Raw genomic sequence first — 13618 nt, 5'->3', positions numbered from 1 at the left:
ATTATAAAAAAAATTAGTAATCCGATTTTCTGGTGAAAATCGGATTCTTCATCTGATGTTAAAGGAAATAAATTGAATCATACATAAAAGAATATTGATTTGATATTGAAAAAAATTTCTTGCTAAAGCTTAGAACACATTTGAATGCTGGAAATTAATGGAATCTTGATAAAACTGTGAAAATAAAAGTTACAAATATCAATAACTTCCATATAAGTTCAATGATAATCCTATTATTTTTACCCAACATTTCTTTTCTGATCAACGAAACTGCAAAATTTCAAGTTAATCAGAATTTTATAGTCTTTTAGAATTTAAATGTATAAAAGCAACACAATAACAAAAATATAATAAATGTTCAGTTCAATTTATAATTAAAACAATGTTGATTCTTTTTTTAAAGACCTTTATTATGCAGAAATAAACTCCAAGTACTTTGAAAATACTTACCATGTTTTGAAATGCTAAAAATTTGTACAAATTAACCAATGAAATTAAACATGAAAACAAACTTGATATGATTGTAATAAGTTAATTCAATATAGATTCCCACCTCATTACTTTCATCTTTCAAGAGATGCACTGATCAGTTAAAATAATCTAAAAGGTCGAAGTCAAAAGAAGTTAAAATTTATGCATGGCACGCAAACAAATTTTCAGAAAATCCCAAATATGCTAACCGTAAATTAAAAAACTTCTACAGAACATAGTAAATTCAAAAAAAATTGAGCTGCCAACTGCTTTAAGTATGAGACCTGTTTTCTCTGGATAGACTGCACCACAGCAGCCTGCGCAATGGGTAAAGGTCAATTATTTATAAAATATTTCAAATTTATGTTGAATCAAAAAAAAGAATTTATAGAAATTTGTTGAATCCAAAAAAAATGAATTTATATAAAAAAATTAAAAAAGTGAAACGTTAAATGCATTGTCAAAAACAAAATGTTTTGTACTGTTTTAGATACCAGAGAACAGGAATGACGAAGTGGCTGGCACAGCTAATATGCAGCATGTACGACGGAACAAAGGCCATTTTAATTTGATTTCTGTCAGGCTTTCGGCTACCAAACACCATAGCACCAAACAATCAGCTAACACACCACCGAACCGCTACCAGTAAACCCCATTATCTCTCTACTGCTGTTAGAGCTGCTACTTTTAACTGCACCAGCATTCTGTGCATGAAGTGAAAAAAGACGTTATTTCTTAACTCAAAGAAAAATAATTGTTCTCGTAACACATTGTGGTAGTTTTCATACAAATTTAACCCATAATTACATACAATTTAACAAATTATATTTATAAGATTATATATTTAAAATTGATTACATTAATTTATGGATTACAATATAACAGCTATTTCATAATAAAGTCATTCTAGTTAATTATTAAAGGTCGATACTTACAAAAAAAAATCAATTTCCACATATTAGAAAAAGGTAATTAACTTTTAGTTTTTAATCACTTAAAACTTAATTATCTTAAACATATTTTGCACATATGAAAAATATCTTAAAGTACAATTTGAAAATCAAGATACTATTACCAATGAAATATATTTAATATACCATAATCATAAAAATTCAATGTGACAAATCAAACAATTATCTATTACTTATTAAATATTAGGGTCCATAGGGATGAGTAAGATAAAACATATTATACATATACAAATATAGATATATATTTATATATGTATATGTAATGTGCGAGTGTACCTTGCTTATGACAGCCACGATACAGTAACACGCACAATAAGTCAATCTCACACCGCTTCAATGGCTAATTTTTTGCCAAATATTGAAGTTCTATCAGATAAAATATGCCTACCATCCCTTCAGGACTTTAATCTGAAAGAAATAAAATATATAATACATAAATCTAATGAGCATTTCAACAAATTGTCTAAAATCTGTTATAAGACAACTGATATTTCAAAATGTATTTTTAAATTACAAAATACATGTTCTTTTCATAATTATGAAAAATATCTTAAAGTACAATTTGAAAATCAAGATACTATTACCAATGAAATATATTTTAATATACCATAATCATAAAAATTTCAATGTGACAAATCAAACAACTTATTTCTATTACTTATTTAAATATTAGGGTCATAGGGATGAGTAAGATAAAACATATTATACATATACAAATATAGATATATATTTATATATGTATATGTAATGTGCGAGTGTACCTTGCTTATGACAGCCACGATACAGTAACACGCACAATAAGTCAATCTCAACACCGCTTCAATGGCTAATTTTTTGCCAAAGCATTGAAGTTCTATCAGATAAAATATGCCTACCATCCCTTCAGGACTTTACATCTGAAAGAAATAAAATATATAATACATAAATCTTAATGAGCATTTCAACAAATTGTCTAAAATCTGTTATAAGACAACTGATATTTCAAATATGTATTTTTAAATTACAAAATACATGTTCTTTTCATAATTCCTACTTCTTCCCATAGAGGTAATGATATTAATAAACAATAAATAACTAATGAGTAACCTGCATAAATGTTGATGGCAATAACATTCACTTTCATTTATTTTTCAAAATGAATGTTTAAACAAAGGCTTATAAGTATTCAGAAAGTTACAAGAAATATTACCCATCTTAAATTATTACAGAATGATGAAATTGGCATCAATTGATACTGAAATAGCTACATCATATTCAACAGCTCATTGTTATGTTAAACCTCAAATATTTATCTTACAGAAAACAAAAAAAATATTATATCATAACATATGACTATTAACCTTTAGTCCCTGCTTCTTGAACGAGAACGAGAGCGGCTCCTGCTTGGCTTTCCACGGCTACTCTTCGAATCTGATCTTGACCTTGATCGAGACTTGCTGCGTGAATAGCTGCGGCGACGGGATCTTGAGCGGGAACGTGAACGCCTACGCGAACGCGATCTTGATCTGGATTGAATATACATAAATAAATCAAATGGCATCAAACGTGATTTGTAACAGAATGAAATTTATTCAGCAAGCCACTTGGTATCATCAATTTTATATACTTGCCTGCGTCTTCCTCTACACCTCGCCTTTGAGGGCTGGTTGGTCTTCCGTATCTTGCCATTTGAACTCTTAACTCCCTGCCGTCTAACATTCGCCCATCCATTGCATCAAGCGCATCTTCGGCATCGCGCTTATCATAGAATCTAAGAAACAGAAGCCAAAACGTGTCAAAAATAATCAAAACAATTCCGATATTGAAAAGTAAATACGAGTTTGGAATTATTCATTACACAGAGTAACATTTACCTCACGAAAGCAAATCCTCGACTTTCTCTTGAAAATCGATCCCTCGGAATGTAAATGTCTCCAACTTCCCCACATCGCTCAAACACTCGTCGCAAATCTTCTGGTGTAGTTCTGTACGTAAGATTATCCACCTTCAAGGATACCATCCCGTCGATACGGGGTGGTGGTCGACCGTAACTCATTTTACTTGTTTTATAAAATTACGAAACGCACTAGAACACTACAAACCAAACCCACAAAACAAATGGTGACGATCATAGATAAAAGAAGAGCATTTTGCTTGATATTTGAATTACGAGTTTTACGACGACATCTTACCCAGAGATAAATAAGCATGAAGAAGGCAATTCGAACTGTTGAGAACTATTAAAAATGTATTGAATGTCTAATCTTTTTGTACATATATTTTCTATGTGCTGCGCTAAGGATGGTGTACACTTGAATAAAAACAAATTAAATACTTATTGTATTAGGAAGTTAAACGAATGTGCCAACCCATCATATGTAATAACCACTGTTAGTTGATAATAGAGGTTTGATCGAGTGCGTTGAAGGTATTGTGAATTATTTAATTCCTTAATTAATTGAAACTAATATGTTCGGCTTAATATTATTATTGTACAATATTCATATTGGAAATTACATCAATATACGTTCTAATAGTAACCTCGACTCTGTAGCATGAGCTTGTTTTGTGTAATAGCTGCATATAAAAATGTTATTTTAGATGAAGCGGTGGCCCCTGATCGTAAGTGCCTTACTAGTGCTAGGGTCAATAAGATGTGATGAAGAAGAGTCAAATGGGAATGCTGAGGTATGACTCCTTGAAATTGTAGTATACAATATACTTTTTTAAAATATCAGTTTTGTACATTACATGTCTTTCTTTAGTATTGATTTTGTCATAAAATGACACATCATAGCACTTCTAATTAAATTAATACTTCTAAAAGTGGTAAAGTATATATTCATTCTTAGTATCCTACAATAATTTAAGTTGTTTATGTAAATTTAATAATTAAATAAATGTGAATATATTACTCTTCTCGTCCTTATCTTTATTAAAATATGCTAGAATAATGATCCTTCAGTTTTCTCATCAGTGTTGTAGGTTTAAATTTTTGTATAATATCTATATAAATTTAATTTTTATATAAAAAGAGAACATGAACTACAGTTTTAATACATATTACTGGTTTGTGAAAATCATAGTCTAAGTACATGACTGAGCTTGTAGTAACTATAGTTGGAAATAAAGTAATAAAATCGCATAAGTATCCAAAGTGCAATAAAACGCACAAAATCTTCAGATGTTTTTCTGTTACAAAATCAATAATAAACAAGCACAGATCATATAGTTTTTTTTTTTATCCAAGTGCTTTGCAATTTTTAAACATATCAAAATATATTTATATCCTTAATTAAGCGTTTTTAACATTGTGATAATATTATTTCAGATACTATTATTAGTTGTAAGTTGGTTTGAAATATCTTCTGGTCACTTTATTAAAATTTTATCAAATGTAAAACAGTTTTTAAATTAAAAATGTTGAGTAACTAAAAAATAGAAAGTATAATCCAAAAAAGGTGTCAATAGTACTAATATCAATGTAAAGTCTTCTGGAATACATTGCACATTCTCATCAACAATCAATTTTGATGAAGATGAGTCCTAATTTAAATTGTAAATTTTATTTAGATTTACAGTAATCATAATATAATTACTGACAAAATTGAAATAAATACTTTTGATGATTTATTTTGTTTTATCAAAGTTTATAGCTTGTAACATAAAATATTACTTACTGTTTATTAAAATAAATATATAAATACATTGTTGTTTAAAATGGTTTTGAATGCATTTATTTTCTATAGTTTAGTTCAAGTTATATAAAAAGTTGTCAGAAAGATCTGTCTTTCCGTTCAGTGTATTCTAATTCAGATACACACATACATTTATTAGTTAATAATTTAGTTTATTCACTATCATATATAACATTACATATTTTTATTTGATTAAATTCAGGTTTCTGAAGTAGGTATAGAAGGAATACCATACAACAGTCCAGTTGCAGCACCAGGGCAATTCTTTTTTGCTGAGCATTTTGATAACCTTCAGAATTTTAATAAGCGATGGATTCGATCTGAAGCAAAGAAGGAAGGAGATTTAGATGAGGAATTAGCAAAATATGATGGTGTTTGGGAAGTGGAAGCTCCACAGAAACAGCTCATGAAAGGAGACTTGGGATTAGTTTTGAAATCAAAGGCTAAACATGCAGCCATTTCAGCAAAATTAGATAAACCATTTGTATTTAGTGACAAACCTCTAATAGTACAATATGAAGTCACAATGCAGGTGTGCAGACAATTTGAAATTAATTTTCAATTATCTAAATTTAAAATTTATATACATACACACAAATATTAAACTCATAATATATTCCAGGATGGTCAAGAATGTGGAGGTTCATACATTAAATTATTATCAGCTGGACCTGGTACTTCAAATCTTAGAGAGTTTCGTGATAACACTCCATACAGTATTATGTTTGGTCCTGATAAATGTGGAGTGGACTCTAAATTTCATTTCATATTTAGACATACAAATCCTTTAAATGGATCAATTGAGGAAAAGCATTGCAAAAAACCAAGGTTTGTGAAATTTTTTTCTATACATACAATGAGTACTTACAATATCTACTTATACAAATCTCATATAAATTTATATATGCAGATAATATGATTCAATGCTTAATCTTGAATGTGAATTTAGATTTGATCAAACTTATAAATTAACAAATTTTTATTTTCCTGTTTCCGACAAGTTCTAACTTGATTTTTTATCAATATATTCTATTTTGAATCATGATTATTCTTCTTTATTTGAAAGAACTATTAATTTAAAGTCATAGCTGAACATGTTTTGATTACAATGGTTAATGATAAATCATAATTTTTTTTTACTAAAAATATTAGTCTCATAAATTATGTTTTTAGGGAACGCTTTGATGATGTCTTCTCTGATAAATTACCTCATTTATACCGACTTGTTTTGAGACCAGACAATACATTTACCATAACTATAGATGGTAAGGTCGTTAATGAAGGATCTCTGTTATTAGACTTTACACCACCAGTTAATCCTCCTCAAGAAATACCTGATCCTGATGATGTCAAACCAGAAAATTGGGATGATAGAGAAAAGGTCCAAAAACAAAGTATTTTATTAAATTGATAGTATGTATGTATGTATAAATAAGTATGTAAGAATGTACTGTCAACACTAACACAGCACGACATATATATAATATGTATAAACAAATTTAGTTGATTCAAGCTATATTTTCCATTTCTAATAGATACCTGATCCTGAAGCAATAAAACCTGATGATTGGGATGAGGATGAGCCTGCACAAATTGTTGACCCATCTGCAGAAAAACCTGCTGGTTGGTTGGATACTGAAGAAGAAATGATTCCTGGTGAGTTCGGTTCTGTTTCATTTTAAGTAACAGAGTCTGCATGGTCTATATTTTAAATAGAATAACGGTAGAATACAATTGAAAAAGATAACTAAGAAATAATAATTCTTATTGTGTGTATATGTATGTATATACATATATAGTACGAGCTTACAAATACTGAAATCTGAAAGTCGAGATCAGTAATATTCAGTATTTATCATATTTTTTGGTATTATAAATATATGAAAAGATTGATTATCGGCATACATGTTTAGACCCTGATGCAGTCAAACCCGCTGATTGGGATACTGATATGGATGGTGATTGGGAAGCTCCTTTGATTCCTAATCCTGCTTGTGAAGGTGCTGTTGGTTGTGGCTTATGGAAAGCACCATTGATATCAAACCCGAAATATAAAGGAAAATGGCGAGCACCATATATTACTAATCCTAATTATAGAGGGAAATGGGCACCTAAAATGATAGCCAATCCTGGTTATTTCCAAGATTTACAGCCTTTTAAAATGGCTCCTATAGTGAGTATTAACAAATATTACATGTAAATTTATCATTGGAAGAATAACTAATATATTTTATTCAAAACCATTTACACTTCAAATCATCTCTATAGTTTAGTTTGTAGCCAAATGACCAAACTTTCTAATTACATTTATTTTAGCTACAGGTGCTTGTTTCTCATGAATAGCCAATTTATTTAATATTATTTTCTCTAGAAATTACTAATTTTTTATATAAAATGCGTTTTGGGATGTTTGCATTTTTATTTTGCTCAGCAAACACCGAGTGGCGGAGCAATCTGAAATCCACATATGTCAAATAATACCGCTGCTCAAATAATCATTTGCATGATTATATATATATATATATATATATATATATAATATATGCATACACATACACATATATATGCACATATAAATACATGCATATATTTTACATTATATATAATATATACTTTCTTGCTATCTTTTGTTTAATTATTATAAATTTTAGTTATGTTTTCATTAACTTTTATTTTTATAATTCCCAATTTTACTTAATTTTATTAGAACATTGTTTTGTATTATTGCCTCTACATCTGATTGTATTATTTTATAGGCAGCTGTTGGTATAGAATTGTGGTCAATGTCTTCTAATTTATTATTTGATAATATTGTAATAACTGATAATGAGAATAATGCTAATTCATGGGCTGATGCTACTTTCATTCTTAAAAAAGTCCACCTTGATAAAGAATCGGTAAGTTTTCATTTATGTCTACATGTATATATGGATAGTAATTTATATATATATATTCAGATAGCACCCATATAGCATGAATCTATTCCAAAAATTTGCCATGCCATGACACTTATACATATATACGTGCATAGAATTCATTGCCGTGCCATGCAAATTCATGTTATCTTAAACAAAAGACAAGTGTGAAGAGCGTGAATTGCTAATGTATCTACGCGCTTTACAAAAAAACATTTCAAATGGTTTTAAATAATGGTTTATATGCATTATTTTGCTCAATTCTCAAACGGTATTAAAGTGAGTGCGTGCTATACAGTTGCTGTGTTTTATGGGAATATGTATATATGTATTTAAAAATATGTATATATATATATATATATATATACATTACATCAATTAAAAATTGTATGAATATTTTGAAAAATAATAGTTTAAATAACATTGAAAAGCAGTAAGTGTTACATATATTGTACAATTACTCTTTTGTAATATTTTTATGCCAGTATAATTGTCAAACATAGTTATAATTACATGGTAAAGTGCTTTACTATATCATCATGCCATGGATCATTATATTTTTTAGTTTCAACACTAATATGAGCAAATTTTTCCACTGATTGACGGGTAGGACTATAGCTGAATTGTATGGAAATCGAATAATTTTTTAAAAAACATTCATACAACTTTTTAGTGATGTAACGCACCATCTTTAAACCTAACTATATACTATATCTATATTTACATATATATATATATATATGTATATATATATATATGTGTGTGAGTGTGTTTGTGTGTGTGTGTGCATGCGTTTGTTGCTATAATGTTTTATTCATAAACTTTATACAGAAATCACTACAGCATCGATTTCTGCGTCTGCTGAATTTCAAGCCTTTGGCTTGGTTGGTATATGCAGTATACTGTATAACTCCTGTTTTATTTTATATTCTATATCTTGGGCATCGATACAAAAAGGTTTATTTTTTACTATATATTTTTACATAATCAGAAAATGGGGAATTTGTATTATAATATACATACTATTAAAAACTCATTTATAATGCAGCACACTTTACAACAGAATTATTTTAAATAGTTTAACTTTTCTTACACTTATCTATGAAACAAAAATCAAAATTAATCTTTTTTATTTATATGATCTATTGATTTTATTTAAGCAATTGATGTGTTTTTTAAAATCTTAAATACATGCATTTCTATAAATGCAACGATAATCAGATTAAATCAGATTGTATCAGATTAAACCAAACTGTATTTTAATTAAAATTTGCTCTGGAAGACAGTTACTTAAAAAACACTATAAAAGTTTTCTCAGAATATTAAAAAAAAAAAAAATTACAATTTTTCATAGCTCAACACATCCAAAATAAATAACATAACATAAATAATATAACATAACATAAATAACATAACATAAAATAGTTATACAACTTTGTTTTTGACTTTATACAGATATCTTATTCAGAGCAATAATGGTTTTAATATTCTAAAATCGGAGTCGAGATATAACTGTAAATGGAATTATTGCTATGCATGGAATTTAATTTATTCTTATATCTAATCCAAGAATGTTCAATTCTAAAATAATGCAAATTCCCTGTTCTTATTGAAATACTTAAACATTTCTTAACTACATGTTAGGAATATCAGCATTATTATGGCCAAATATTAGAATCAAATTTTGCACCCAAGTACACTAGCAAATTTATATGTTTAATAGGTAATTATGACTATAAGTAAGCTATAGTTGACTTTTGTCTTTTGTAGTCGCTTTATCATGCTCCAGTTAAAATAACACCAAAGATTCTAGCAAATACTGTTTTATTTTGATCACTGATACTAAATATTTTTCAAAATTTTGGATGAAATATTAGTGAAAATGATGAAGCAAATCGATTATTAGAACTCTATTGAATATGTTTAATCTAAAACATACAGAAATGTATGAAAAAACATTATATACCATGCTCGAGAAAATGTCAACATTGCACATGTGACCATCTATCACAAACACTATGCATTAAACCATGCGATATTTACTGGCATTATTAGAATACAGGGAGTAATCGGGAAAACGGTATAGCATTTCATACTATAAAAAGCGCATATTTCAAATTACATATTGATCAAGTGAAATTCAACTTTTCTTGAATCAACAATTGCAAACAATGTAAATTTACTTTATTAACTGAATCGGTGAGGTGTACTCCATTTTACATAATACCTTTCTTACTTTTCTATAGAATACACCTTAATTTGTTCCAACACTTGTAGAACTGCTTCTAAATAGTGTATTGCAATTACAGTACCATGACCTTATATGTTTGTATACTCATATATGTTTTAATTTACATGAATCTGATTGTGAGTAGATCAGACATCTTATATATAGTATATGATCTACATTCATAACAGGATTCAGTATCGAGTATTAATAAATTATACTTCATTACAGCTTGTAGGGAACGAAGTTTAATATTTTCAACCATAAGACAACCATAGTTTGAATGAAATGTATATCATCAATAATATTGCTTAAGATGAAAAATATTTATTAAGATAAAGAAAAAAAGATATATATATATATATATATATATATATATATATATATATATATATATATTAGGGTGGTCTTTAATATGGACGTTTTGGAATTTTCTTGATCCCAAGGGCTCAAATGCTTCCAAATTGATAAAAAAATTGTCTGATAGTTTTAGTCATCCAAAGTTTCTTGGTTCTACCTAAGTAAATACTTATTTTATGAAATATATCAAATTTTTATTTATGATCAGCAAATACAATGTTATTCTCAAAACTCGAAAATAAGCAAATACAATGTTATTCTCAAAATTTTGATTCACTTGTCTTCACAGTTATAAAACAAATGGAATTTTACCCATGTGTACTTTAACTGTGTGTTTACAATGATTTCCATAGAAACTTTGGTTAGCTAATATTAAGTGCTAAAACTTTCAGAGAGTTTTTTTTATCAATTTGGAAACATTTGAGCCCCTGGGAGCAAGGAAATTTGAAAACATCCATATTAGTATTAAATAAGAAGCGTTGCTCAAATGCTGTAGTTATAATTATTAATTATTTATAATGCAGTTGACATATTTTAAAATTCAAATCAGAACTTGCTTCAAGTAGATTTTATGGAATCAATGGTACTTTTGACTGAAATAATTCGCTTTGCCAATATTTCGAATCGTATTTAATATAGATAGTTTCTATATACATATATTATTGTGTGAGTAATGTCACTAATTTTTATTGCATTAGTATAGTTAATGTATTAGGTATTTCAAAATTATTGTAGGAATCATTAGTCACCCGATTGTTGAACTATACTCATGACAGACCATGGCTGTGGGCCATTTATGTTGTAGTAATCGGGCTACCGATAGCTTTGCTTTTATTCTTCTGCTGTTCCGGAAAGGTAATTGTTTAATTATAATATATATATATATATATATATATATATATATATATCAAGAGTAATTTATAAAATTAATTATAACTAATACATAGATAAAAATTATAATATGTATAGAGTTTTGTTAGTAAGCATAAATGCGGTATGTTGCTTTTGTGCAATACATTAGTCTACAAAATGTGTCCACTAGAGGTTGAAGATCCCTATTCATCAAGGTGTTGGATCATTCTTGGTATTCTAAAGATAATGCCCTTGTGCTAGAATACCTTCACAATATTGTACCACTTTCTTTGTATTTAGACATCATGTTCTTCGACTTTCTTTCACCGATATTTCTTTTCTCATGCAAGTAGTTGGTTATCTACATACTTTTTCGTCCCAGATTCTTCAGTTCTTCTATTTGGCCTGTGTTGGCCTATTTTCTATATCCAAGTTTCTTTCTTGTTTTGCAGTTTTATTTAACATAGGTCTTTGCAGAACTTTATCGTCGTTACTTTATCTGTCTTTTATTTTCTCAATTCTCCTAAAATATTACAACTAAAAACTTCACCACTACTTCTCCTGAACATTTCTTGATATCCATATCTCTTGTCCATGCCGCCTTGCTTCAAATGTAACAATACTCCAAAATTTGGTTCGGCGCCGATGATTCATACTACTGGTCTTCCCGTGTATGTAGGCGCTGATGGGCTCCGTTGATGTCCAGGCAGCATTCCCGATTTTAACCTCAAGTTTAATATTATTTACAACTAGATATGCTTGTTTAGACTATACCAGTAATGTACTTATTGATTTTAAAATGATGCACATTCAGTTATTAGTTTGGTCTTAATATACTTCTAGTTAATTCAGATATTAGTTTGGTCTTAATATACTTTTAGTTATATTATTTATTATTGGATTATTGTTTGTTGTAAAATTAATCACATAGGATAAACAAGAGGAAAAAAGAGCTCAAGCAAAAAAGACTGACGAACCAACAGCTGATGATTCTAAATATGAAAGATTGTCTCGCTCTGGGTCTCAGAATTTGAAGGAGAACTTGGAGATTCCTCAAACAGATGAAGTTGTTGAAAATCATGAACCAGTGGGTGACGAAGAAGAGGATTCAGAAGTTGAAGATGATGAAGACAAGGATAAGGATGATGAAGTTATTGAAACGGTAAGCTCTTCTAATAGTTTAATAATTCTTTGGTGAAGAGATCAAATTTAATGAACTGCATATGAATAATTAAGTTCATATTTTGCATAGTACATTATAATGTTGATATTTGGGTTTAAAATATTTACTTATTATATTTTAAATCAGGTGTAAACCTGATATTATTTACTTATTTTTAATTATTCCAGAAACCTTCTGAAGCGGGTGATGCTCCAAGGAAGCGCAGAACTAGAAAAGAATAATATAGCTATTCAATTTGAAGTTTCAGTGCTTTATTCTTCAGAGTACTACTATATGAAATTAAAAAATCAGCATTAATTTATTTCCTTAAATTGCATTTTTATCTTATGATAGACATATCTATAATTTTCATTCCAATTGGAAAACTACTATTTGGACTCATGAATTTTTAAAAACCAATTATTTCATAGATTACATATTAATTCATGAGTTCAATATCATAATTAGCACAGAAAATTATAGATAATTAATAGTATGATAATTCTGTAAATATATTTGTGAACTATCTTAAATCTTAGATTATGATAATAATGGTACCAATGATGAATAGTTTAGAAGATTGTCTAGGATATTTAATAAAAATTTTAGAAAATTATTTATACATGTATATGTATATGTACATATACTCACTTGTTCAGTTTGTGTGGTAATGATTTTATTTATATGTTGTGTATTTTTGATGAAAACATGGCCACTTTTGTTACAATGGTTAAATATAATAAAATGAATCAATTCAAAATTTATTTTTAAATTTTAACGCTAATTATATTTGAATATTTTTATTTTAAATAACAGTGAATAAATGCACAACCATATTGCATAGATGATTTAGTATGGTATATGTGAACACATGTGCGCAATTGTTCGCTGACAAAGATAAATAAGAATAGGCTATTAGTTACGATTAGAAAACAAGAGATAGGGTTGGCATATGTATCTTAACAGGATAATATTTGTCAAAA

At 28.2% G+C, this 13618-nt stretch overlaps 2 protein-coding genes across 3 annotated transcripts; one reads left to right on the top strand and one right to left on the bottom strand.

Annotated features, from left to right (window-relative positions):
- Positions 1 to 2101: 2101 nt before the first annotated feature.
- On the bottom strand, positions 2102 to 3534 carry LOC113385066 (serine/arginine-rich splicing factor 2-like). Its single transcript, XM_026622871.1, has 4 exons — positions 3296 to 3534; positions 3049 to 3192; positions 2783 to 2947; positions 2102 to 2338 (listed from the first exon to the last, which is right to left on the bottom strand). The coding sequence occupies exons 1-3, from the start codon at positions 3475 to 3477 to the stop codon at positions 2785 to 2787; spliced, it is 489 nt and encodes a 162-aa protein (XP_026478656.1). The 5' UTR covers positions 3478 to 3534; the 3' UTR covers positions 2102 to 2338; positions 2783 to 2784.
- A 208-nt stretch (positions 3535 to 3742) lies between these two features.
- Positions 3743 to 13102, top strand: LOC113384460 (calnexin-like). 2 transcript variants are annotated; one of them, XM_026622172.1, is made up of 12 exons: positions 3743 to 3849; positions 4023 to 4109; positions 5322 to 5651; positions 5742 to 5947; positions 6293 to 6500; positions 6655 to 6775; positions 7033 to 7292; positions 7876 to 8016; positions 8866 to 8991; positions 11357 to 11476; positions 12405 to 12635; positions 12824 to 13102. In XM_026622172.1, the coding sequence occupies exons 2-12, from the start codon at positions 4023 to 4025 to the stop codon at positions 12875 to 12877; spliced, it is 1884 nt and encodes a 627-aa protein (XP_026477957.1). In that variant the 5' UTR covers positions 3743 to 3849; the 3' UTR covers positions 12878 to 13102. The 2 variants fall into 2 exon arrangements, with proteins under 2 accessions (XP_026477957.1, XP_026477958.1); XM_026622173.1 differs by lacking the exon at positions 8866 to 8991.
- The last annotated feature ends 516 nt before the right edge of the window (positions 13103 to 13618 follow it).

Source organism: Ctenocephalides felis, unplaced genomic scaffold, assembly GCF_003426905.1.
Source record: "Ctenocephalides felis isolate EL2017-DRISC unplaced genomic scaffold, ASM342690v1 CF-g0.4_SCAFFOLD_03571, whole genome shotgun sequence".
Taxonomy (NCBI): domain Eukaryota; kingdom Metazoa; phylum Arthropoda; class Insecta; order Siphonaptera; family Pulicidae; genus Ctenocephalides; species Ctenocephalides felis.
This window is presented reverse-complemented; position numbering and strand designations above follow the sequence as displayed.